This window comes from Brienomyrus brachyistius, chromosome 21 (assembly GCF_023856365.1).
Source record: "Brienomyrus brachyistius isolate T26 chromosome 21, BBRACH_0.4, whole genome shotgun sequence".
NCBI classification, from domain to species: domain Eukaryota; kingdom Metazoa; phylum Chordata; class Actinopteri; order Osteoglossiformes; family Mormyridae; genus Brienomyrus; species Brienomyrus brachyistius.
Window position 1 is genome coordinate 12,952,332 of NC_064553.1, and position 26,246 is coordinate 12,978,577.

The 26,246-nt window shown below is 45.6% G+C and overlaps 2 protein-coding genes across 6 annotated transcripts; one reads left to right on the forward strand and one right to left on the reverse strand.

The window, feature by feature from the left end:
• On the forward strand, nt 1-3,681 carry LOC125716572 (DNA-directed RNA polymerases I, II, and III subunit RPABC1-like). Of its 4 annotated transcripts, none has more exons than XR_007384354.1 (6): nt 1-747; nt 967-1,141; nt 1,291-1,403; nt 1,501-1,581; nt 2,801-3,023; nt 3,112-3,681. XR_007384354.1 is itself a non-coding variant. In XM_048989035.1 (6 exons), exons 1-6 carry the CDS (start codon nt 691-693, stop codon nt 3,139-3,141), a joined length of 501 nt encoding a protein of 166 aa, XP_048844992.1. In that variant the 5' UTR covers nt 1-690; the 3' UTR covers nt 3,142-3,681. The 4 variants fall into 4 exon arrangements, 3 of the variants coding, with proteins under 3 accessions (XP_048844992.1, XP_048844991.1, XP_048844993.1); XM_048989035.1 differs by having other exon boundaries at nt 2,801-2,845; XM_048989034.1 differs by having other exon boundaries at nt 2,801-3,681.
• On the reverse strand, nt 3,364-25,304 carry LOC125716511 (rho GTPase-activating protein 45-like). Of its 2 annotated transcripts, none has more exons than XM_048988897.1 (23): nt 25,013-25,304; nt 23,078-23,480; nt 17,388-17,531; nt 16,311-16,395; nt 15,230-15,302; nt 14,948-15,023; nt 14,054-14,188; nt 13,896-13,957; nt 13,040-13,150; nt 12,878-12,958; nt 12,330-12,506; nt 11,382-11,519; nt 10,480-10,670; nt 10,259-10,383; nt 9,571-9,666; nt 9,332-9,430; nt 9,077-9,240; nt 8,283-8,471; nt 8,025-8,162; nt 7,668-7,906; nt 6,649-6,886; nt 6,425-6,533; nt 3,364-5,609 (listed from the first exon to the last, which is right to left on the reverse strand). In XM_048988897.1, the coding sequence occupies exons 1-23, from the start codon at nt 25,091-25,093 to the stop codon at nt 5,344-5,346; spliced, it is 3,420 nt and encodes a 1,139-aa protein (XP_048844854.1). In that variant the 5' UTR covers nt 25,094-25,304; the 3' UTR covers nt 3,364-5,343. The 2 variants fall into 2 exon arrangements, with proteins under 2 accessions (XP_048844854.1, XP_048844855.1); XM_048988898.1 differs by having other exon boundaries at nt 23,078-23,465; nt 25,013-25,291.
• Nucleotides 25,305-26,246: the final 942 nt, after the last annotated feature.

Here is a 26,246-nt window from a genome sequence, read left to right on the forward strand (position 1 = left end):
TCCTTCGTTCGCTAACCCATAACGTGCGCTTGGAAAGTACAATTTTGTGTGGCGGGTTGGTCTATGTTGCTTTATGTATTTAGACATATTTATGTTTTTTCATACAGATTTTGATTGATCATACATTCCTGGTCGTAATTGCCAATTGGGCTACTTAAGTAAAAATGTAGTCTGACTCGCAATCTTCTCAGTCATTATTCTAGCTTTCAGTTATTTGTCGAAATTACTCGCCTCAGGTGAGAGTAATTTACATCCCAACCTCACTTGTGGGACACCAATGAAATAAGGCGCTGCGATCAGCATGGAAATTGTCAGTCGTTTTGATTGTGTTGAAATATATTATGGCTTAAGTAATTCACTTTAACAAAGTTATTTCTATGTAGACACTGAACAATTGGAATAATTATTACACCGACTAGCTGTTTATGATTAATATTCTAATTACGTAGTTAGTGCATGCATAAATCTATGCAGTTTTAAATTAACCAGGCACAGTCTATTTTCTTTACTTTATAAACAGGCAACATTTGGACAGCAGTATGGGGTCCAAAGCAGCTTTGCATGTGAACAGATTTCGTCGGAAGTTTTTCTTGAGAGGGCGGGGCGAGTGTGACGTGTGCAGGTTACAGGTTATTTTGATACATTTTAATAAATTCTTTCCGAATTGGGGTGTTACTTAAATGAGCCGTGATGGACGATGAAGAGGAGACCTATCGACTATGGAAAATTCGGAAAACGATCATGCAGGTTAGCTTCAGACAGCTTCCCATGTGTTGTTATTTATATTCTCCACGTGATCTAGAACTATCCATCTACACGTTTTATATATATATATATATATATATATATATATATATATAAACTTTATGTTTATATATATATATTTGCGTAACGGTACTTTATACATGCACCGATTAATTTTACCATAGTATAATATGCTTATAGCTCTTATTTATTTTCTTATAGTTGTGCCATGACCGAGGTTATCTAGTGACCCAAGACGAACTGGACCAGACACTAGAGGAATTTAAGAGCCAGTTTGGAGACCAGCCCAGTCAAGGACGACCGCGACTTACGGATCTCACTGTTCTGGTTGCCCACAATGATGACCCCACAGATCAGATGTTCGTCTTTTTTCCAGGTTTCTGTTTCATAATGTCTGAATTGTATGCCATCAGAGAAATGTAGAATGGTACAGAGAATATGTCACGCCTGGTAACATATACATTTCCCCATTGATCCATTCCAAAAATAGATGTCTTATTCTTGGGATGATTTTGTCTTTTGCAGAGGAACCTAAAGTTGGCATTAAGACCATCAAGATGTACTGCCAGCGGATGCAGGAGGAAAACATCAGGGCCATCATTGTGGTGCAGTTGGGCATGACACCATCTGCTAAACTGGTATGACAAGTCAGTCCTGGTTTGTGGCAGTCTTGTTTATGGAATAATGGTTCTGCCAGTAGATTTTATAAACTAATGTGCATGTGGAATTGCTCAGTCTCTAGTTGATATGGCTCCCAAGTACATCCTGGAGCAGTTTCTGCAACAAGAACTTCTACTCAACATCACAGAACATGAGGTGAGGCAGCAGTAGTTGGATGTGTCTGGCCCTTTGTTTGAATTTTGAGTAGTAAATTTATCGTGACCAGATAATCCACATCAAGGATTTATGAAATACCATTTCAATTAAACTGACCTGGATTTCACTTAAGAACTTGCTGTGTGCTGATTGGTCAGTCTCTCTCTTATAATCATACATGTGCCAGTAATATTAATGTGTAACATCCGGATGAGTCTTTTGATCAAGGAAACCAGCCACAGCACGAGAACCTGAACTATTTAGTCAAGCACAGGGGCAATTTAGTTTTAAGGTAGTTTGTAAAACCTTGGATGGATGGATAGATGGATGGATGGATACTTCATTGATCCGAAGGAAAAGACAAAATAGCTCACTGTCCTCCATGACATGGATTATCTGGTCACCCTTGTGGTAGATTCTTGTATTTTGCCAATAATTATTAGTTAAACCTCACGCAGCTACGTGCTGTTAGGCTCCTATTAAAGAACCTGACTGTGCTTTTGAGTCGGTAGTATCCTTTTAATGTCAAGGTATAAATCATCTTTGGCAAGTGGTAAGTAAATCAGGACATGAATTAACATGCGTTGACAGGAAAACACGCCACAGCAGCACCTGTGACAGAAAATGACACAGGATGGGAGGCATTAAAACAGATTTATCTGGATCAGGAGCATGATATTGAGTAACACTTGAGTAGTCTAGTACTCAGTTACTACTCAAGTACACATCATGAGCACTTATAGTAACTGCATGAAATACATGAACCGTTTTGATTGATTTGAATGAACATGGGATCAGTATGTAACCAACACTTTGTTTATGATTATTTAATACATTAAGTAAGAGTGTACTACTACATTATTTGTGATTTTATACTGAATAGGAAAGAATTATACAGGTGATATAATGCATCTCTAATTTTAACAAGGAATGTGGCGACATAAGAACATAAGAACTATACAAACGAGATAGCTCAGAGTTGTTAAAATCTTATCTAGCTCTGATTTAAAGGAACCCAAGGATTCAGCTTGCACTACGTTATCAGGAAGACTATTCCATACTCTGACTACGCGCTGTGTAAAGAAGTGCTTCCTTAAATCCAGTTTGAAATGTTCTCCCGCTAATTTCCACCTATGCCTAGGTTTCATAGTGTCTTTGGAAGCACCCTAACTCAATTCAGTAAACTGAATTAAAGTAAAGCCTGCTTCCCCGTATCCAGGCCGGGGATCCTGTCGCACGGTACTTCGGCTTGAAAAGTGGACAGGTAAGGGGAGGCCTGCTCCACACCGCCTCCACGTGGTCAGATAAAACCCTGAAGATGTTAGTAGGCAGTTGGTTTGTTCGTCACATGTTGTGTAGCTTGTGAAAATTATCAGGCCGAGCGAAACGGCCGGGAGGTACATCACATACAGGCTGGTGCAGTGAGGGCTGTGCGGGGGAGGGTAAGTTCCCTGGAATAGCGCTCAGCCCTCTGCAGTACTTCACAATGTGACCTCTACTTTAAGACCTTCTCTTTTGTCTTTTTGACAGCTGCAAAAGTATCCCTGCTTCCAGACTTGAAAACATCTGTGTAGAAAGACAAGAGCGAGGTTATTCAGGGGTATGAAATGCTCAGTGCTTCAGTGCCTCTGCAGGTGTGGAGACTGTGCTGTCCTGGGATCCACTGTCCCCTTTTCAATTGCATTTTAAAAATGTTAAACATGGGAGGGGTTGTAAATGCACTTATTCCTATAATAGATTGATATTTTCGATATTTTGAAATATTTAAAGAAAAGAAGCCTCTTTTTACTCTGTAAAATATTCAGTGAGTTTTATTTTCCAGATACATGTAATCTGTTGTCATTTATACAGATTTTTTTGCACGACTCTTTGCTGTGTTCAAGAAGGAAAACCAAATTGGATGATTTTTTTTTTCATTTTAGTAAGAATTGAAAAGCATAAGAACAGTCAAACTCTTGCCTATTTTATGTACATAACTGTATGTTTACTTGTACAGAAATTTTGTACAAAAATACTGTATGCATAATAATGACTGAAATAAGGCTATCGTAAAATTTTATATTTCGTATTAAAAAGCAATAAATATAGATTTTACCCACACATTACTTTATCAGCTCTTACAGTTGGAAAATTCCAAGTCTGCACACACACTCAAACAGTTCATTATTTAAAATCTCGTATCTCTTAAATCTAAGTACCTTTGTACACACATGAGAGTTGAACTACAGAAGCTGTAATAGGCTGCAACACAGCCATGCGAACACGAATAAAAGTCTCTCATGCTGAAAACACTATTTATGGGTCCAGTTCTCGCACTTGTTCTACTGGGCCGTACTATAGTATTTCAGGAATTACAGTATACTAGAGTAGTAGTAGTTTCTCTAGTTTGAAAAGCTGAGTGCGTGAGGAAGTTTCATAGCAAAATGTTATGTACAGTATATGCTGCACATTTCTTGTTCAACCTCTTAAGGATGAACGCCTTCCTGCGATTTCACAGAAAGCTATGCTGCAGAGAGGATGCCTGCTCCTACCCAGCAGAGCAAAATAACCACACCGGTGCCCTGCTATCGCAGATAAAACCGATGTACTGGCTGCATAAAATGGAAAAGAAAACAAGCAGTTTCATAAAAAGTACAAGCATTTCGAGAGCTCTTCGATTTTCAAGAATTTTAACGAATATCATACGGGGTCCGTGGAATCCATGTAGTACGGCATCCCCCCCCCAACCCACTGTGGGGTGATGTTGGAGATGCATCAACATGCGCCTCAGAGCCTCGGGTCCAAAAAACTAGGTTCAGTGCCTAGTGCCAAAGGAGCAGGATGAAAAATAATCACCCAGAAAATGCCGCTGTACTGTGGAGGAAGGAAGAGCCAAGGCAGGAAATGTTTTTGGAGGAAATGGGACAGAACTGGAATAATACTGGATGCAAAACAGAAACACCTTAAGGTACTGCTGAGTGTGAAATATTAAGTCCTGCATTCTGGTTACATCCATCCATCTATTTTGTGCAGCTTATCCAGGGTCAGGTCACTGGGGCAGCAGCCTAAGTAGGTATGCCCAGACCTCCCTCTCACCAGCCAGCTCCACCAAGGAAATACCAAAGCATTTCCAGGCAGGCCAAGAGATCACTCCAGCGTGTCCTCGGTCTGCCCTGGGGCCTCCTCCCAGTTGAACATACCCAAAACATCTCCCCAGGTAGCCATCCAGGAGGCATCCTAGACAGATTCCCAAAACACCAACTGACTCCTTTCAGTGTGGAACACAGGTCATTGCCATCCACAAATCCAGGATAAACACGAGTGCAAAATGCTATAATACAAGCAAATCAATTTTGTAGCAATGAATTACAGACTCACACCTTTAACTTCAGTAAAATATATTACATGTGAAACCCTGTGGTACAGACTTCGACTTACAGGGTCGGCATCTTGATGATTATTTAATGTAAAAGATGGCAAACTCCTTTCCAAAAGAAAAAAAAAAACTGGCTAAATTGACTTGACTGCTGAAAGATGTGAATAAGATACTATGTGAGCTGCTTCACATTCTGCTGCTTTAAATCACTGACAGCAGTTTGGGCTCCCGTGGCACTGCGATGTCCTCTAAAAACTGATGCTCAAAGGCGAAAGGCACGTTTCAAAATTCCTACATGAGACGGGATGATAAAAATGTGTAAAAATGCACATATGAAAGCTTTGAAGGTACATTCTGCACAGTTTCTAAAAGGTTGGACTCATCATGGATGATCCCTTGCCACCAGCTCAGGGTCCAGGGCTGGAAGCGTCCCGGTCCTGCTCGGAGCTCTCTGCCTCCTGGGGGGGTTCGCTTTCGGGGAGAGGCGGGGGATGCACTGACAGGTCCAGGCTGGTCCTGGGGCTCAGGTGCTCATCCTCGGTGCTTGTCTCACTAGACTGCTTGGCAAGACTGGGAGCCTTGGTTGTGTCCCTGGGGCTGCCAGCCATCTCTTCCAGATCAGAGTCTGAGTCCAGGGACCTCTCGCGAGAGCCAGAGGATCCCAAGGAGTTTCCTGGGTGAGGAACACAAACACATTCAGCTGTTCTATAAGTACTTTGGGCTGTCCCATAATGCATTAGGGCTGGGTGATATATCGATAGAATATCATATTGTGATTATGAGCATTCATATCCTCATCTATTTGAATATTGTGATATAGCCTAAACACTTGTTTTCTTGCATAATTAATTATAATGCACTATTCTTACACAAATTCCATTAATGTATGAGTTGTTGACGTAATTTATCAGTATAGCTGCCACATGCTCCATAACTATTAGTAAAACAATTTGCTTATCATAATCAGAAAAACTGAGAACCATCTGTTATATATTACTGGTTTCTACATAAGAATTTTAGGATATTGTGATAAACCTCTAAAAATATTGGGATATCATTTTCAGGGTATGTCGCCATAGTCAAATCCATTCCCTGGAATGAACAGCGAGGCACTCAGAGCAAAAATCCTAGTAACTGTATTGTCAGCATTTTCTAGTATTACACCCTGCAACTAGCCCTACAATCATATGTTGTCATATGTAGAGGTAACTACAGACCATTATATTATCATCCGTATTTTTTAAAATGCATTTTAACACAGGAGCCTTTCAGTTTTAAAGTAGTTTGTAAAACCTGAAGTGGATGGATGGACGGACGGACGGATGGATGGATGGATGGATGGATGATAGACCCCGAGGGAAAGGGGCAGTGGCTCAAAGTGTCCTACCTGACATGGATTATCTAGTCACCATAAACTGTACTGCCTACCGAAAAAGCTGCACTGTTAGCAGAGGCACTACAGCACTGGTCAGAAGGTCAGATCCTCACCAGAGAGGTCCTCCACCAAGTCCTTGGAAGGTACCCCGCTTTGTTGCTCTGCTCCGGCTGCTTCTTCCCCTGCCTCCACGCTCTCCTTGCTGCTGTCAGCGCTGAGGTCCTGGATCAAGGTGGAAGAGGTGCCATAGAATTGCCACAGGTATATCTTTCGCAACCGCACATGTTATTTCTACCCTCTTTGAAGTGTGTGTGTCAGGATGGGGGGGGGGGGTCACCTGGCTGTTCCTTTCGGAGGTGGAGCCGGCGGCAGGCCGGACAGGGCCGCTGCTGCTTGAGAAGATGCGGCTATAAAAAACGATGAGCGCCTCGACGATGCGAGCCTGGTGGGGATAGTCCACCAGCGAGGACAGGGACACGGTGGCCCCCGTGGGCCGCGGCCGCATCAGCGTGGGCCCAAACACTATCCCCAGGTTGGATGGGCTCATCTTGTTCTCCTGCTCCAGTGCCGCAATCCTGCAGAAGATCAACAATTTCGTTAAAAACACTCAACCCCATGACGTACAGTGGGGCCTCTGCCACCATTTCAGATTCATCTACTCATGAATCCATCTTCCAGCTTCTTATCCTGATCAGGGTCAGGGTGAGGCCTAGAGCAGGGCTCTCCAGTTGCGGCCTGAAGGAGCAGAATCCTACACAGGTTTTCAGATTTCCCTGCTCAGACACACCTGCTAAACCTGGTAATTAGCTGATTAAGGTGTGTGCTGAGCACAGAAATCTGCAGACTGTGGTGGATTCTGGACAGGAACTGGGCAACTGTCTACTCCTGGCCACCTGTGACAGGAAACAGCAGGTGCAGGGCTGGGGTACAGCGAGAATCACAGGGCACGCATGTACAGTAATACACCTTTTAGATTCATGAGATATAGACTCTGTGGTCACTCTGTTAGGTCAGTGTTTCTCAAACCGGTCCTCTGGGACTCCCAGTCAGTTTACACTTTTGCTCCCTCCCAGTAGGATTAGGGTTAGTGCAAGCAACCATTCTGCGAGCAAAAAAAAAGCACCTTGTTAATGAGAGCAATCAGAGGTTAACTGCCAGACTTGGTAAAGCCAACGGGAAGCCTAGAGCACATCTGTTATGGACCAAACATTAGGAAGGTATCTAGCACCTTGTAGAATCCAAGCCTCACAGAATCCAGGCTGTTGTGTAGGCAAAGGGAGGTGCTAGGCAGGCACTCCTAATGGAGAGGACATGACCCTGGGATCAACAGTCTACTTGTGATTTGTGTCCCCTTACCTGCAGAGGTGCCGGATGATGCCCTGCAGAGTAGCCAGGTTGGGCCCAGGCAGATCCAGCAGTATCACCCGCAGATGCTCCACCAGGACCAGCGCCTCGGGTTCTGTGGCCGCGCCCTGGTCCACTAGCTCCGAGCCCTTGACGCCCTCGGCTCCATCGCCCATCTCCCCCTTCAGACTCTCCTTGGCCATGCCCATCAGGTCGTTGTATATCCGGAATGGCATGACGGGCTCCGGAAGCTGGTGGGGGAGGATGGGGGCGTTAAGTCTGGTCTGTGAAGGACCACTGTGGTATGGTGCTTACAGTGAGCTTACAAAATGCCCAGATGGGGGTGACGTCTGAGTACGTGGAGAGTACCTGTCTGAGGTACAGTTTGAGTACGTTGCTGATGTCATGGGGTGATGCCTGGGACAGTTCCACTAGCTCCTTGCCGTTCTCGAAAGCCTGGCAGAGCTTCTCTACCCGCGTCTTCACTCCGTTCACCCGGTAGATGCCCTGCGTTAGAGTGAGAACCAGCCCGGGAGCAACGATTACAACCAGTTTCATCCGCATATCCCACAATGCACCAGCCCCCCCGAATCGCGCCAGCCCAGCCACGGGGCGCCAATGACGCACCTTCATCTTCAGCGCCCGCCGCTCAATCTCCAGGATGCATTTGGTGATGATGAAGGGCACGCCGTCGGAGCTGCTCGCCGACACCTGGGAGAAATCCCTGCCGAACAGCTGCAGTCGACCCTGCAGCCGCTTGTGGCCGCACTGGATGGCCAGCGTCTCCAGGCACTTCTTGTGGCAGGCCAGGAAGCACTGAAGGGTCACGGCGGGAACAGTGTGGGAGATATGAAGTGCCTTCATAGCATACGTGTGATCACATGATGGTTGACACGAGCATCTTGGTGCTATAAGGTGCTGAGAAAAGTATGAGCTGGTCTTTTCCCATTTAGCCTCCGTGGTTTAACCATGACAATCTACTGGCTCTGGGGTATTAGACTCTTTTCAATTCACATAGTCGACAGAGTGACTTCATTGCTGGGCCCTTAACCCCATATTGACCCTGCTTTCCTAACTGTCCATTGCTTTTGGAGAAAAGCTTCTGGTAAATAAACAATTACAATTGTACTATGGTGTTTTACAAGTCATCCTGGATCAAGAAAACTGACACAAATAGTCACCAGTCCCTGCAGGAATACCTCTGTTTCTGAATGAGTAGACATCACTGTCAATCAAGCAGGGATGACTTTTGATCAAAGACATTTACAAATGATTTAATTAACCTTTTAATCATCTGACAAGTTATTGGTCGCTAAGTAGCTTGATTGTTAGCCACCAAAATGTGTTCTCCTGCAGAAATGCATCACATGTCGTATCAGGAAGTGTACGAAAGTACCCGGTAATGAGTCAGATTGTCTCACCTCCTCACACTCAGCCCCCTGGAAGTACACGTAGCTCTCACATTCCCGGCACTTAGACGGCGCGCGCAGCTTGCGCAGTCGATGCGTCTGCGCAGCCTTGGACAGCCCCACGTTGCGGAAGGGCCCAGTCGGTACCACCATTTCAGGTTCGATCCCGTTTATGCCTGGTGGACACAGCAGAATGCTCTGTTAGCAGCTGACAGTGAGCACGTCTCACGGGACATCACTCCATAAAGGTACCACTCCAGCACTCACTCTGCTCCAGTGATCCCACCCCGCTCTCCTTCTCGTTCAGGTCCTCCGTGGAGGACATGGTCCCTGTTGAGGGGGACCTGGCCATTTTGGTGATGTCACCTGGAGAGCAGAGAGATGCAGGAGGTCACATGGCTTGACACTAATGTTCCGCAATGCGTGGCGATGTCCATATGGTTGCCATTTATGGAACGGAATGACTGAAATGAGCGGGAAAGCCATCCTGGGCCCTGTCACCGTACCTGTGCTGGTTGCCGGGGACTCCAGGCCGTCGCCACCTACGCTGTCAGTGTCACTCACTGTCGAGGGCCAGGATTTGTGGGTCTGGTGGCCTCGCCCTGAACCATGGAGGGCTAGTCAGCAATCATATTTACTGATAGGCAATCATGTCCATATCGATCATATCAACTAATTGGACATCAACAGTAATCGAATTTACTAATCACCCTTCAGGTTTACTAATCTCCCATCAGGTTTATTAATCACCCTTCAGGTTTACTAATCTCCCATCAGGTTTATTAATCACCCTTCAGGTTTACTAATCTCCCATCAGGTTTATTAATCACCCTTCAGGTTTACTAATCTCCCTTCAGGTTTACTAATCTCCCATCAGGTTTATTAATCACCCTTCAGATTTACTAATCTCCCATCAGGTTTACTAATCTCCCTTCAGGTTTACTAATCACCCTTCAGGTTTATTAATCACCCTTCAGGTTTACTAATCTCCCATCAGGTTTACTAATCACCCTTCAGGTTTACTAATCACCCTTCAGATTTATCAACCATCCTCCTCGTTTCACACCGTGACCATGCCAGATATGTAACAGCCACTGCTTGTGGAAGCTCTGTTCTGAATGACATGATGTTGTTGTGACCCCTGTAGCATTATGCCACAGCAGGAGATGCTGGGTACTGTCCCCCCCCACTCACCCCTCTTGGGTTTGTCTTTGGCATTGCCACTGTCCCCAGGGGCTCCCTCTCCGGAGCTGGGTGGGGTCTCGGTGCTGCTCTGCCGCTCTGTGTTGAAGCTGTCATGACGGGCACGGCCCCCAGATCTGGTGTGAGAAGGAGGAACGGAAACTCATCATCCGGGTCTGAACCAAGGTGAGGGGTATGAATACAGAGCTGTTAGCCTGAATATGGCCACTTACTGGCTGCAGGGGGCGCTGTAGGGCTCGAAGACGTAATGGGTTTCAGGTTCCTCGGGCATCTGCAGGTCCTTGACATGAGCGCCGTACTGTTGACCTGGGTCATACAGCTTGCTGCTCTCGCACAACGTCTGGTAGTGCACTGGCAGCGGGGCTGTCTGTACATGCATGATCTGATAGTAGGCGATGGTTCCCTGGAAGGGGAGGGGGGAAGAGGGTTGACGAATGAGCTTCCTGTATGAGACTCTGTCATGTCACAGTCTGAACAATGGTTAGTATGTCTGACACTCTGTTGATTTACAGCTGTACTGTCATTAAATCTCATGATGACTTCCCTCTTTTAGCAGGGAAATGGGCTGCAACTATGAGTCAGAGGCAGGAGTGGAGCCAGACCTTGTATCATGGGTTGACCAGACTAAACCCAATAATTCTACTAGGGAAGTATTTTGTCAATTGCGAACATTATCCATCATCTCGCCAGCGATTTGGCAACATGCAGCGGCTGACTCATTGACGGATGGGGGGCAGCTCTGGTTTACTAAATTAAATGGTCCAGATCTCATTTTTATTTCTTAGGTGAGGGGTGGCTAGTGAGGTGACTGCATATTTACTGGGGGGGGGGCATGGCCACCCCTGGGCACCACTTAGATCCACGCCTGGCTAGAACATCAGAAACATCAACCTTATCATCTCCGTGATGAACATTAGCGCACAATTAGGGCAAGACCACAACCAAGGTGAGGTTCTTCAGTAGAGGAACAAACTGGTGCTTCAAAGGAAGACTGGAGAACAACCCTACCAGCATCCTAAGAGCAGCGATATGAAAGACAGCAAAGCATAAGCCCTATCCTCATTGATTTTAAGGCCTACATTTGCCAGACGGTCAGCTGGGCCTCGGCACTCACCGCTCGCAGGATCTGGTCGCTCTGCTTGATGAGCTCCTGAACCTGCCGCAGCACGTTGACCTTCACGTCCTCCAGCTCCTGGTGCTGGGTGGTGGCATCAGCGATGCAGGTGCGGTAGGTGGCCTCAGCCTCCTCAGCCTGACGTCACACAGACACACAGACACAGACACACACACAGAGATTAGGTATCTGTATCTTTGTGGGGACTCTCCATTAATTTCTTTTGGCATAACCTTACTCCCAACCCAGCCCTACCCTTAACCAAAAGTGACCAAACTAAATGCAAAACTTTTGGAATTAAAAATTTTTTGAGTGCATTCATAAATTTTTATAAAAATGAAGTTATCTTCTTGGGGGGCCGAAAAAATGTACCCACAAGGTAAAAATAATAGGTTTTTATCACATTGTGGGGACATTTGGTCCCCGCAACGTTATATGCACACTAGTGGCCAAAATTGTGGAAAGACCTCCAATTTTTAGAGATTGCAGAACTTCATCAACTGTTGTTCCAGTTACTCATTTGATAGTGTAATGTATGATATTTGTAACATTCTTTGATGGTTTATAAGCATTACCATCAATACTTGTGTAGTAATTTTCAAAGTGTAATGCTACGTTTCCACGATTTTCGGCACTACTATACATGCCCCCCCCCCCCCCCCCACACACACACACACAAACACACACACGCACACATGCACGCACGTGTGCATGCAGAATAAATTCGTAAGTCCCATTTCTGTTGACTTAGTAAGTTCTGGAAATTAAACAAAAGTTGGATTACATGAGGACTTTTTGGTTCCCGATACAATAACATATGATGAGGAGGCCTGACTTCAGGTCATCAGGTGACTGAGTGACTGACTGAGTCCTGTAAATAAGTTCTCCAGTTTCTTCCTGCGTTTTTAGCCGCTGCTAAAGAGCGACGAGCCATAAGGGAACGCAGACCTTATTCCGGGCCTCCTCCTCCAGCCGCTTCTTGCGATCCAGGGCCTTTCCTGAGCTGCTGCCCGCACTGCTCTGCTCCTCCTCGGCCTTGCTGGCCACCGCCTTGGCCTTGTCGTACTCCTCGTAGCGCACCAGGTAGGCCTGCTTCGCCTTCCGCAGGTTAGCCTCAGCATCAGTCTGCGGGAAGGATGGCACACACACTCAGCAAGCTCTTAGTGTCTGGGTTTACGCTGTACTTCAACATGATGAATACTTTTTGCAGGTGTATAATTTACCGCTGTGGGACTTTCTATCCAGTGACTAATTCTTACAAACAAAGAAGTGTAAAATTTCATTTTTTGCTGGGACTTGGGTATTAGCAGACACTGCATAACAGGACCCCTGCCTTGTGCCCATTGCTTCCGGGATAGGCTCCGGACCCCCCGCAACCCAATAGGATAAGCGGTTTGGAAAATGGATGGATGGATGGATGGATGGATGCATGCATAACAGGACGTCATTCCCTGTGGTGCAGAGAGAGGGCGCTGTTGGGAGAAGGGGGCTCTCACCAGCTTCCTCCTGGCCCTCTGCCACTGCTCCTTGATCTCTTTGCGTCTCTTCTCGTGCTCCTGCCTTCGGTGTGACAGAGGCTGGCGGGGGATGGGTTTGCAGCGTCAGTAAGGGTCACATGACGCGTGGTGGTGCGATGATGGACACTGCATGGGACTCACCTGCAGGAAGGTCTGGCTGTGCTGCGACACTGAGGAGTGCAGCATGCTGGAGCTCTGCTCCTGGTCCTGCTCCAGCGCCACCGAGTAGATGGAGAAGAAGGGCATGTGGGGCTAGCAGTGGGGGAGAAGCAGAGCAGGCCGCTGTCACTGCTGTCCGTCAGTATCACTCAGCATCTCAACATCACTTCTCCATTTCCATGATGTTTATATTTACATCAGTGTTTCCCAATCTGGTCCTCAGGCGAATACGAAGTAAAAACATGAACCGGCTGGATTGGGAAACTCTGATTTACATACATTTGACAAGCACTTTTTTTCCATAGGTACCTCCAAGTGACCTTAAATGAACGTATTCTGCCGTCACTGAGAAAATGCAAAAGTCAAAACACAAAATTTCCATACAAAGCAGTGAGGACATGTAAAAACATCAGCGAAGCATAAAATACGAGTGCTTTTCCAGTGCTTTGTGTTTTCCTCTTTTTTGTGTAGTCTTAATTTGTTTTAATTTTTTTAAAAATCTTTTTGCATTCTAAACATTTTCTGTGTTGTCTTTCTTAATTCTTTAGCATTTTCAGATGTTTTTCCTTAATGTATTGCATTTTTGCATTCCACCAGCATATCAAAAGACTAACTAAAGTGCGATTCACACCTATTCCTAGTCCATGTAGGTTTTACCCTGAGACACTTCTGTTTGTTGATATTTTTCCTATATAGATCAAAACCTTTGAAATTAACAAATGAAGCTACAGCAAAGTGAACTAGACCAATCCGGACGGAGCTGGTTCCAGCCAGATATAGCTGGACTGAATGGAGTCGATGACCGAAGTCTCTAAAACACTCGTTCACTCATGGTTACCTGTGCCAGACTGTGCTTGCAAGAGTGATACAGTCTCTGCAGGCCCTTGGAGAACTCCATCTCTGTCCGACATAGAGAGAGAGGGAGACGAGCATAAGTGACGGAGGAGGGGTGAGCAGTAGGTGGAGCTGTGCCAAACGCCATGGAGTCACACCCACCCAGCCCAATCCTCTTCTCCACGTAGTTGATCACGTCCTTCATGTACTTGGAGATGCTCTTGGCGTAGGTGAGGGCTGACTCCACACCCCCCTCGCTATGCTGGAGAATGATGTCCACCTCTTCTGCAATCAGAGCTGACAGACAGCCGGACATTTACATTTAGTTAGCAGACGCTTCTGTCCAAAGCGATGTATAGGTGACGCAAAAAGCCAAATGTGCAGCTAGATTGAGCTTCTAATGAACATCCAGATACAAGCGTAAGCAGTATTGGAGCAGGAGATGTGCAACATGGATCTAACAAAGTAAGAATCTAATAAAACAGCTATTCAAATTGCAACACTAAGAGCATGTCGAGCCATGTTGGCTCACAGGGGTATTCCTGGAGCAGATGGGTCCTAAGACTTAAAAACCATCCTCTCCTCCAACAAGATGGAAGAGGATCCAAAGTCACAGGTCATCTATTTATGGAGTATGCACCATCTATTATTAATGTTACACCATTACTACTTAGTGATGTTCTGAGGGCAAAAGGGAAAATGATTGTTTCAGGGGGATAACCAATCAGATTGTAGTGTTGGGGTGTGGTTTAATCAATCAGATGTCTTGGTCCCGCCTCCTCTAGTTGTGTGTCTTGTGACACAGCTATTTCCTAAATACCAATCCTTAAGTTTAAATAGCTATATTCTGTCACTCACATTGTGGCTTCAGGCAATACAATGACAAAAATAACGAAAAAACAATTCAAGCAAACGGATCTCTTGGTGCTGGTGAAGCACCACCTCAAGGTGTGCCGTCTTCACCGCTCCATCTGCCACTTCCTGCCTTGCCTTTCACTTCCCTTTCAGGGAGACGGCACTGTAACAGGCAGAGAGGAAGTGAGCGAGCACCCTTACCGGCGTCTGGCAGATCGCTTTTCGTCAGAGGTGTGTCTGTCCCCTGGCTTGCCGCTCCATACAGGTTCTCCATCGACTGAAAGCATAGGCAGGTTCTTAACCCACGGCAGGGGGAACGTTATATTTCGACAGCGGTTTAAAAGAGAAGGTTCCCGTTCTAACAAAATTACATGCCAACAAATTAATTATAGAAGCTGGCAGTGTCCAGAAGTTAGGGGGTTTCGGTGGACAATGGTGGCCAACTCTGCGGTCCAATCAGAAGCTGCAGGGACGTTCACTCACCCTGCTCTTCTCCGTGGGTGGCAGTGCCAACAAGGTGCTGCTGTCGACTTCCCCCATCAGCAGCTCCGACACGCTGACCAAGCCAGTGACGGAGGGAACAAAGAAATGAGAGGGGAAGGGAGAGATGAGACGAGGCGGCAGTGATTTGAGACATGGCTGCTGAACGCTGACCTGCCCCTATGTGAAAACCTGCATCAGACCCCGGTGGTCTGCAAGAAAACCCCCAAACGTTCTATGGGCCTGTTGGGCTGTTCGAGCGGAAAAAAAAGTGGCGTGTCGTCAAACACCGAGCAGGGGATTCCAGGCGTCAGGCGCTCCATGACTCAGAGCCAGGGAAGAAGTCATCCAGTTTTCAAAATAACCTCTTACCTGCTCTGACCAGTGTTCTGACAACAAAACAGACATACAAAAACAGACAAGCAGGGACAATAGCCTTAGCAGGAACTGGGTCTCGCCCCACCCACGAAGTTTCAGAAGAATGACTCATATGCCAACATCTCAGTCTGGAGTCGCTATGTCCTTCAGCCATGGAGTTAACACTGTGCCTCGGCGCTGACCCTTGCTGCTATATATTAACCCTATTTGTTTGTGCATCAATGGGTCAGCACAGGCAAGAGCAGAGAAGCCCTAGTGGTAGTATGGTTGAGTGGCCCAGCAGGCTAAGCCTCTGCGTCGGAGGTCAGAAGGTGGCTGGTTTGAGCTTGGCTCAACAGAATAGTCATGTCTGTGGGCCCTTGAGCGAGGTCCTTAACCCCCAACTCAATGGGTGCTGCTACAGGTGGCAGCCCTTCGCTGCCCAGGTTGCTCTCACCTACAGGTGTGTCATGGGGAGCAAGAGTGAGGATGAGAATTTCCCCTTGGGGATCAATGGAGCATCATTACTATTATTGTTATTCCAAACAGGTATGCGAATCGGCACGCTAAAAGGAGGCTGATACTATGATCCCCACTGATCGTGAGGAAGCATCACCGCTAGACCGGACCCCAAAATCCGTAAGAGAGCTCTCAGCTGGAGTTCTGATTGTCAGCTCTGTAGCTGGGCAGCGTGGCTCCTCTGAAGAGAGCGAGGCAGAGAGCGTACCTGCTGCTGAAGGCCACCGCGATCATCTCGATGGCCTTCTCGAACTCCTTCTTGTCGACTTCGGTGCTGGATTCAAAGTGGAAGCCTGAGTAGAGGGGGAAGATCAGGCAGCCGGGTATAAGCCTAAAGGTCGCCCAGCCGTGTTCAGCGCCTATCTGTTCACTGTCAAACTATATTTGTTCACCTCAACTGTGTTCATGATTACTGACATTATAACAGCGCAATATGAACAGTAGGTGGTATAGTTGTTAAGGAGCTTTGTCACCCTGAAACCGCCTTCACCTGCTAAATACAGACGTATACTGTAAATAGTCTATGTGTATAGTATAAATCTAAAACCATTCAAGTTCTTAGATCAAAGTCTTTGCTAAACACATGAAAGTTAGGTAATGTTACCAGTGCTGTTATCGGTCCAGGGTTCACACATCCTGAGACTTGGAGAACTTAAGGGCTTGATGAGGTGACACATTGATCTCCCAGCAAACTACCAGCCAGTGACGACGAAGGCTACGCTAAGCTAAGTATCAGCTGCGTATTGTGAGACGTCAGCAGCCACCAACAGCCACTCTACATGACAAAACCGCGCTATTAAAGGATGCTCAAAAACTCAACAATCTCACATTTTATTCTCATGTCTTTGTTAAATGAATATATTTGGGTTGATGTGGACTGGGGGGGTGTCCCATGAGCCAGGATTTCTTGCGTAGCCAAATTTAAGGGAATCTTGAATAAATGTAAGAAATCCTGCTTCACTTAACACCCCAAGCCTGGTCGTGTTTATCAACCACTTATGAATTACTGAAAAAGCCAGAATAAGTTGTGAATCATACTGAAATGAAAAATTTTCCAGTAGTTTAATTGACTTCTTTTGAGGCTTGTCTATGTATATAGGCATATTTTTATATGGTTGGCAGGTTTTTTAATAAAAAGTGTGATGGTAAAATGTCAGTACAGTGCCCTGGTTCTAAAAAGGTTCCACATCCAGTCCCAGATGATCTCAGTGGGTCCCCAAAGAGGGAACACGGATTGACAGGATCTGATCATAAGCCAGACAGCTGTGGCCGCCGGAGCGCTGACCTTTGACCCTGGAGATGAGCGTTCCAGCTGCGGTGAGCGTCTCCACGGTGTTCAGCAGCGGGTAGGTCCCGATGATCTGCCGCAGGTTCCGCAGGACCTCTCCCAGGCACTCGTGGGCCGCGGCTCGCCGGCTCTCCTGCTTCTCTGCCATGAGAAAGAGAGCAGGCAGCTGTCAAGCGGACGAGCCGAAGCGATTCCCAGGCCCCCGCATCGCCGCACCCCGGACATAACCCACCTCGTTTTGGTCATTTACATGACAGGCTTATCTGGGTTGCGGTAAGACTGAAATATCGGAACACATTCCACAGCGACGTGGGGAAAGCAATGCAAACAGCTGCTCAACCACCCTGTCGTTATACAGAACCGTGCAAAGGCCTCAAGCAGTCAAAGAAAACGATATTTAAAGGATCTTCATTCTGGAGCAAAACAATGTTATTATGCCAGTCAAAGTGTGTCAGCTCAGCCAATTCAAAACCTCTCCTAGAGTCACCACAGCGTTCGCAGCAACCATCTAACGTAACCATGTGTTCTTTGACTTGACCATACCATTGACCATAAATGACCTGCTCAGTACCTCACCGAGTTACCGAACTACCATATTGGCCCGAATATAAGATGACCCCCCCCACTTTTTGGCAACTGTTTTTAGGAAAAAAAAGGTTTTCGGAATACCAAATCCTCCTTTCGTAAACAAAAATTATTTTATTTGACAAGAACACATAATAAGTTAACCAGCAATCACAGCATAAGAAACAACCACAGCAAATGGATTAAAATAAGTGTATTAAACAGCAAATATTCAAAAAACACAAATGTATTATTTGGGGGGGAGGGTAGATAATGAATATTACAAACTCCACAATCCTTGAGGGTACAGAATGTTTTCAGTGCAGGAAAAAGGTTAAGCCATGAAATGAGCTGCATTACTGTCTTTATTAACAGCCACTGTCAATTTAATACTTGCAGCGGAACAGACGGGGAACCAAAACTTTACACAGTACTCAGTGTCACACGCTTAACACGCGCATGGTCAGGGATGCCAGTCTCATACGCATCTGACACTCGCACTTTTCGACTTTCACGGTCATGTAAGAAAACAAATGGCAAATCTATATCACAGTAAGTCAAAACAGCCGTAACAAAATATCGTACTGCCATATATTCCATTTTTTTGTCCTTCCCTGAATATAAGACAACATCACTTTTTGGGATGTATCTCGAGCCGTCTCATATTAGGGTTAACACTGTTTGTTTGTTTATTTATTTAGTCAATGCTGTTTCTTTATTAACATTGATTCATTAATTCAACTGGAGATTAAATTTAATGAATACGTGGAATGAGGAGGACTCTGGGAGCCAAAGTGTCATTTTTCTAGCCATCTAACATATCAATAACTTTTTAGAGAACAAAAGAAATTCTTGTTAGTTTTTATTGTGTTACTCTTAATTGGCATATGTTCTAATGTTAAATAGTGTATTTTGTCTCCGCAGATATACAGCAAGATAAATAGTTTGAACCTTTTTCTGTGACTGCTTAAGACCTTGGCACAACACACACGCGTACAGATGGATAAAGTCTAATAATATAAATTATGTGAGTGAATCCGAATACAATCATCAATGAGGAAGCTGTTAGCAGTAATATAGCGGCAAACACAAGCCTGTAGCTGTCAACGCTGAACACGGAAGCCTGAATCATCAGCCTAGAGGCTGTTTGACTCATCGCACCAGTAGCGTGACGGTCCTCTACAACAGAAGTCGTGTCATCTTTGCTGTGTGGGGACAGGCGTCTCGTGAAACTGGCAAGGGCTGGAGAGTGACGCCTTCCCCCCACCTCCCTCTGATCGCCTCATCCTACGTAACGTTTAAGTTTCTCTTTGATAGGGCTCAGCAGGTACCACACACAAATGGCAACTGAGGACAAGCCAAACTTCAAGGAACACGTTTGCAGATACACAAATTTGCGGAAACCCTCTCAATTTGACATAAATAAGTACTAAATAAACAAATACCAGGCACATTACTTTATGTGTGGGTTGTTCCATCTCACTTCATCCGATTTAAGAAAAATTTCCCATCCAACCACCTCAGATTTTCCTAAAAAAAAATCCAGGAGGAAGATATACTTCCTAACAGCAAAAGTACAACATTTCAGATCTCCACTGTAGCTAGTTTTCTCAATTTTTCTTTTTTCACTTTTTATTCATTTTTTTAGGCAAATATGAATTGGTCAGGTGAGAGGCGTACAATGACCTGACATGGAATGACCTGTAAAACGGTTTTTATTGTCGTGATTGTACTGGACTGTTCTGCACTACACAACAAAGAAAATTCCTCTTATGTGAAGTACTTTGGGTTAAATAAATGATTACGATATACGATTCTGCTAAATCACGCCTTTACCCACGAAGGGGTAAGCGTGACACGTCAGCTTATAATCACACAGGTCTGCATGTGAGTCAAGGTGGGAATCTGAACAGGAAATATGGTAATTTGCATCAGATGCATCTATCCATGAGGTATCCAGACATATTTCTGCAACACACACTAGTGGCCAAAATTGAGGAGCACCTCAAATTTTTTGAGATTGCAGAACTGTATTAAACTGTTGCTACAGTTACTTATTTAAACGCCCAGTGTATGATATTTGTAAAATCATACATTAGACAATTTAATAAGTAACTGGAGCCAAAATGGACCATGACTTCCCCCCCTTTCTAAATTCACACCTAGGACCTGTCTATGCCAGTCGCGGCAGTTGCGGATGATAAAATTTAAGAGGTCTGCAAATATTGTACCCATCATGCACTGCAGTAGTAGGCAAATTTCACAAACATGCTTTTTTTCATTAAATACATGCCTCGACAACATTGTTTGACTACAAAACCCCAACTGGGGTCACCGGAGCCAATCCCAGGAACGACAGGTGCAGGCAAGAACCAACAGGGTGCAGGCAGGAACCAACAGGGTGCACACGCAACTATGACTTAGAGTCACCAATCAACCTATCGTGCACACTGTTGGAGGAAACCCACACAAACACGGGTAGAGTGTGCAAACTCGACACAGGAAGGTCCTACACCTGACCCCGGGACCAAACCAGGAACTTCTAGCTGCGAGGCAGCAGCACTAACCACTGCGCCACTGCACCACTGCACCACCCCATTACAAGCTACTACAGTTCAAACCTGTTTTAAGTATTATACCAGATATTTTTTTGTTATCGCTCCCACCATAATGAGATTGTATACATAAACGTATTATGTCACAAACCCAAGTTATGCATGATATCAGTGCCTTAATCCTTACAAAAGTTTTGCACATATCTGAGATGTCTGAGTCGGGGGGTGGGGGGCTGTCTGGGGCCCCTGACTGGAGCAACAGTTGAATAAAGTTCTGCAACCGCTAAAAATTAGAAATGTTTCCACAAGTGAGTAATTTTATCCAATGCTGCTTCACTAAGTGAAACTGAGTCACAAATACGCAGAAACGCCTGACAACGTAAACGCTAATATCTTCTCAAGGACATGGTTTATTTCACAAGGAGTCAAGTGCATTTGCCTGTTGGGAACTGTTGCAAAACTTCCAGACCACAAAAACAAGCCCAGCCCTCCGAAAGAATCTCAACTTTAATGTGTAACATTAGTAAGTATTTCCCATTTCATTATGAGGCTCGATGTCAGTTTAGTGTCATAATGAATGCAGTCTAATTTCTTTTCTGAACATGAGGAATATTTCACTGCTTAAATTTAATGCACGAGCATTAAAAATAGTGATGGAAATAAAGAAATAAAAAGTTAAGGAGGCTGGAAAGATTTTTATGGCATTATGTTGAAAATGGTCTGCAAAATAGACATTAAACTTTCATTTTTCTGCTTCACTGAAAGAAAAGGTAAGATTCCTTGTGTCTTTTACAATCCAGTTGCAGGATACGACCTACAGACACGTTTCTCTGAGAGCTCCACACCCCTGCATTACCAGTGTTACAGTGCGCGCCGTCTGGGGGCGACACCAGGCCGTGTCGGTTTTGGGATGGTGGGGGGGATGGGTGTGGTTAAGTGTCCCTCCCTTATCTCCACATGCACGCAACAGCCAGCCCTGCCAGAAGAATGTAAACAGGAAGCCTCTTCGATGAAAATAGTGGCGTTGGCAGGAAATGCTGTCATCCTGAGCGGCACTCGGTGCAGGCTTATTCTCTCCCCCACCCTGGGGGGGCTGCTTACACAATCGACACGCTCCTCTGACAGACCCACAGCTATTACTCTCGCTTTCAGAAAATTACACCTGCTGATTGAGCCAAAGGGAAAACACACTGCACCATTTATGATAGATGAGGGGCCCTGGGAAAGTTTTTCAGGGCCTCGGGGGAGCCCAATGGGACGGGCGGCACGTCATGGGGCCCCGTTGAAGTAATTTTGTCCTAAGACTGGGAATTACGCGCAGCACCCAGTCTCTTCTCTCCTCCACTGATCTCAGGTGAAAATCAGATCTATCAGTCTCAGACAATCCTTCCCGTTGTGCAGAATTCTACGCAGCAACAAGACTGACTTAGTTTGTTTGTTTATCACTGCTTAAACATGAATATTGCAGTCAGTGACACTGGTTTCTTAGTTAACTCCACACAACGTGATCAGAACAGCTCTTATCCCCTAATGAGCATCTAACACATCTCCCCTGCAGAAAGTAGCCCCTCCCCCAAGGCAGTGACAAAGGTTAACAAAATGGCCGCCGTGTTTTGAGTCTTCGACAGCGAGAACACTCGGCACTCGTCTGCCCGAAAAACAAGAGGCCAACTTCCTGCTGGAGTGCGGTTTGCCGCAGAAGGCGAGATGCTCAACGTAAGAGGAAGCTTGAGTCAAACCTGCCCCACAGCTCCTCCTCCCAAAACACAAAGGATGGGGAGGGAGGGCCAAGTGCATTTCCACATCAAGATATGCACACACACACACACACACACACACACACACACACACACACACGCTAGGTCAGGGCACATCTGCTAAAGACCAATGAAGGTATGCTTACACAAACTACACAACATCAACAGCATTAAACTACAATACCAACAAGCAAAATGTGGTACAATGTCAAATATGAGAAGTGCGTATGAACTGAAGTTCGTAAACCATTAACCGAGATATTCAGTTACACATTACAGAAGCCAGAAAAGATAAATGCCATGCCATATTTTCGCCGGAACTCAATTGAGGGTATTCAGGTGACCATCTAGAACAGACTTTCCCAGCCTGGTCCTCAGGGACCCCCAGACAGTCAATGTTTTCGCTCCCTCCCAGCTCCTGGTAGGGAGCAAAAATGTGGATTGTCCAGCAGTGAGCTGGGAGGGAGCATAAACGTGGACCGTTCAGGGGGCTCCAAGGACCAGGTTGGAAAACACTGATTTAGAAGGAATATTAGCTTAGGACCCTGAGGAATATCAGCTTAAAATCAGGAGGTGTATGAACTCAAGACCCAGAGGGTGTATGTGGGTATGTTTCACACTCAGAAAAAAGGGTAAAAAAATGTACAAAGGTACAAACAGCATTAATGTACCATCAATGGTAAAGGAATGTTCCTCAGAGTCCAGTTCTGTGCCTTAAAACCTGCAATTCCATTGTACAACCCCAGTGACAAGCAAAGGAACAAATTATAAATATATAAATATAAGGTTATTAGGTTAGGCCCATTCTCACCTTCTCCAACCACCACATCCTTCAGTTTCTCCACGGCTTCTGCAAAGCGGGCCACGTCCTTCAGCAGGGCTGGGATGTCCTCCACTTCAATGGGTGCACCCTCGGTCACCTCCAGGGAGGGGCTCTGGGCAGTCGGCACCCTGCCATGGCCCTTGGCGAAGCCCCAGCTGCCAGTGGCCTGGAGGGAGAAGCCGGCGGCACTGGCATGCCGGCTGAGGGAGGTGGGCCTCCGCAGAGTCGCCCCGGGGGAGGGACAGCCGGCCAGTCGGCTGTGCAGGAGCGTGGAGCCGGGGCTGTTGGAGCCGGTTGAGCAGGACGCATCCACGTGGCTGGATCCAGGAGCAGGACATGGAGATGACTCAGAGGTATTAACACGAGGGGGCTGCTCCTGGAGAACAGAGAGCTGGGGTTACATGGGGGGGGGGAGAGAGAAGCAGGGATGGAGATGGGAATGATGAGATGATGAGTGGGAATGTAGTGGAAATCAAGCTAGCCAATTGCAGGGGGACATGCATAGTGGGGTGTGGAAGGTGCACAGTAAAGGGTCAGTGAAAGTTACCCCCCCCACAAGGAAATAATGAAGCAGGCTGAGAAAATCGCTCAGATGAAAGGTCGTCTAGTAACGGAATACGGCCGTGAGCGACGACAGGAAATCATTTCAGTATAACCACTCAAAGGTGCTGACACTTTAATTAGAAGGGATTTTTAAAGCATGAAATTTGGGCATCCAATATCCCATTGCATCTGATGTCATAGGAATATCGAAAGTACTCTCAGGCATGGGGAATGTGTGGTCCATCGGAGTTAAAATATTGAAAAGGTGAAGCACGAAAACACAATTAGCAAGCAAAAAACCCGTTACAAAGTATGGAGACGCAAAACGCACCCTCAACCAAACACAGTTGTCCTGACGCGGAAGTACAGCACTGTGACCAGACATCAAAAACACCCAACAGGATGAATTCAAATGTGACACAGACAACTGTTGTGTAACACTGTGTGTACACAGTTCAAAAACGCCCCAACGAAATATTAATATTTATCCAACACACTATCTTCCACATATTCACCCTTTTATTCTTCTTGGTGAATAACGCCTTCATTTTGTATACCTTCAAATGCATCACTGTAGTGTGATTTGTGTGGCAGTCCTGTGGTTGAGACCACGTATTTCAAACACACAAACCATCCTGACATTCACACATTGAACAGTGGGTCTTTATAGCCGGGTTTTATTTAAAAAGCCCGTTGGTTTTTTTTAAATTCTATTTTATTAAAAAGACTTCCTGAGTTGTGGAGTCTGAGTGGCGACGGAAAATCCCCGGACTGTTACCGCAGCTGGCCAACAGATGTCCTTATAGAGCCCCGTAGGAACACCTGCTAGACAATAGCAAGACTTCGGACACTTACAACTTTTTCTGTTTCACATAAAACTAAAAAAATATTCTTTTTCAACATCATAAACATTATATCCATATTTTTACTATCTGTAATGCATTTATATTGGTATCGGTACGTGGCTAAAAACTTGTCAACTTACTAAATGAATATTTTGAATGTATAATCAATCGGATAACCAAACGGTCATATTATAGCGGTGCAAGTGTGCATGGGTATTTTCAAGTATACAGATACACTGACCTACAGCATCTGTCGTTTACCGTCTTCTTCTCAAATGCTTTTACAAGTTAGCTTTCAGTTTTATAAGGTCTCTTTTTAATCGCCCCTATATATCGTTGATGCCATTACAAATACCGAGTGGGGCTGCTTCTCTGCCCAGTCAAACCAGTTAAAGAAGCAGTAAAACGGTGCAATTCCCAGTAGACAGCTTGCTGACAGCAGGACTAAAAAGCAGATTCATTGCAGGAGAGAGGAGAGAAAACCCCCTGCAGGCACCAAGAAAAGCCCCCGTCTTGGGGATGCTGTGCCACTTACGGATGAATTGTGAGTTCCAGTGCTTCCTGTCCTTTTTGATATTGAGTTAGTTTTAGTGAGTTCCTTCCTCTTTCTGAACATTTTGACTCTTTATTTATTTGTTTTAAAAGCACGCCGGCCCCCAGCTCTTCGCCGTCTTCAGCCCCCCCTTTCTTTAGGAGCTCGAAACCTCCATTAAAAAGCGGAGCGGAGGCGCGCCGTTCACCGTCTTAGCCTCTTCCTGCCGTCAGCCGCGCATCGGCTCTGTCACACGCATCTGCCTCAACATCCGCCGCCGCGGCAGCCTTCAAGAGCAGAGGAGGAGAAAACAAGAACAAGACATGTGACGAGTTTAGCTCTAGTTGATTGGGGTGTGTGAGACCAAGAAGGGAAAAAAACGGTTTCGTTAACTGGAAACTAACGGTGAGTAGTCATATTGAGCAACCGGTGTAGGATGTGGATATTGAAGGATATAGGATGTTACAAGCAGCTCGGGTGATAAAATCAAGATTGATTAGTAGTGCAGAGTTTTTTTGTATATTGGATTAGTGTACTACACGCACACACACATAATACACTAATATAATTTATAAAAAGCTATACCCCAATTCGGTTTTCCTCAGACTGAAAAAATTGTAATTTATACAATGCATGCTTGGAAATTTGTACAAGAGTGATACATTCGGTAATATAAATATTTTGATTTACGCAACAAAAACATAATAGAATTCAGCAGATCGCTAAGTGCAGTTCTCTGTTTTTTCCAGAGGGTGGCGGTACACTTACATTCAGTAATGGTACAGGAAGAACACCGCACGTATTAGGGTCCCTTCGTTTCCGCACTTTACTAACTAATGAGTGAGACGCCTGAATATAGCAACGATGCCATATTTATTAGATATTTCAGAGCCAAGCCAGATGACTTGCGGCTATCTATAGTACACAGATTTTGGCTGTTTACAGCTCAAATGATGTTATATGCTTTTGATCTCCTACATGATAGTGGTGTGATAGGTGACAGAGCCTCTTCCAGGAAGCACGGGGTACCTAGCAGGCTGCTATCCTGCCCAGGGAGCCCCCTGGTGGTCCACTGAACCTCTGCGCACATTCGCCTCGTTAATCATCCATTCATCACCCAAAGGCTTATCCTGTTGAAGTTCACAGAGGAACCTGGAGCAAATCCTACCCAGGGTTGACACAAGGCAAGGGGACACTCTAGACAGGATGCCTTCATGGGGTGCGCGCACACACACAC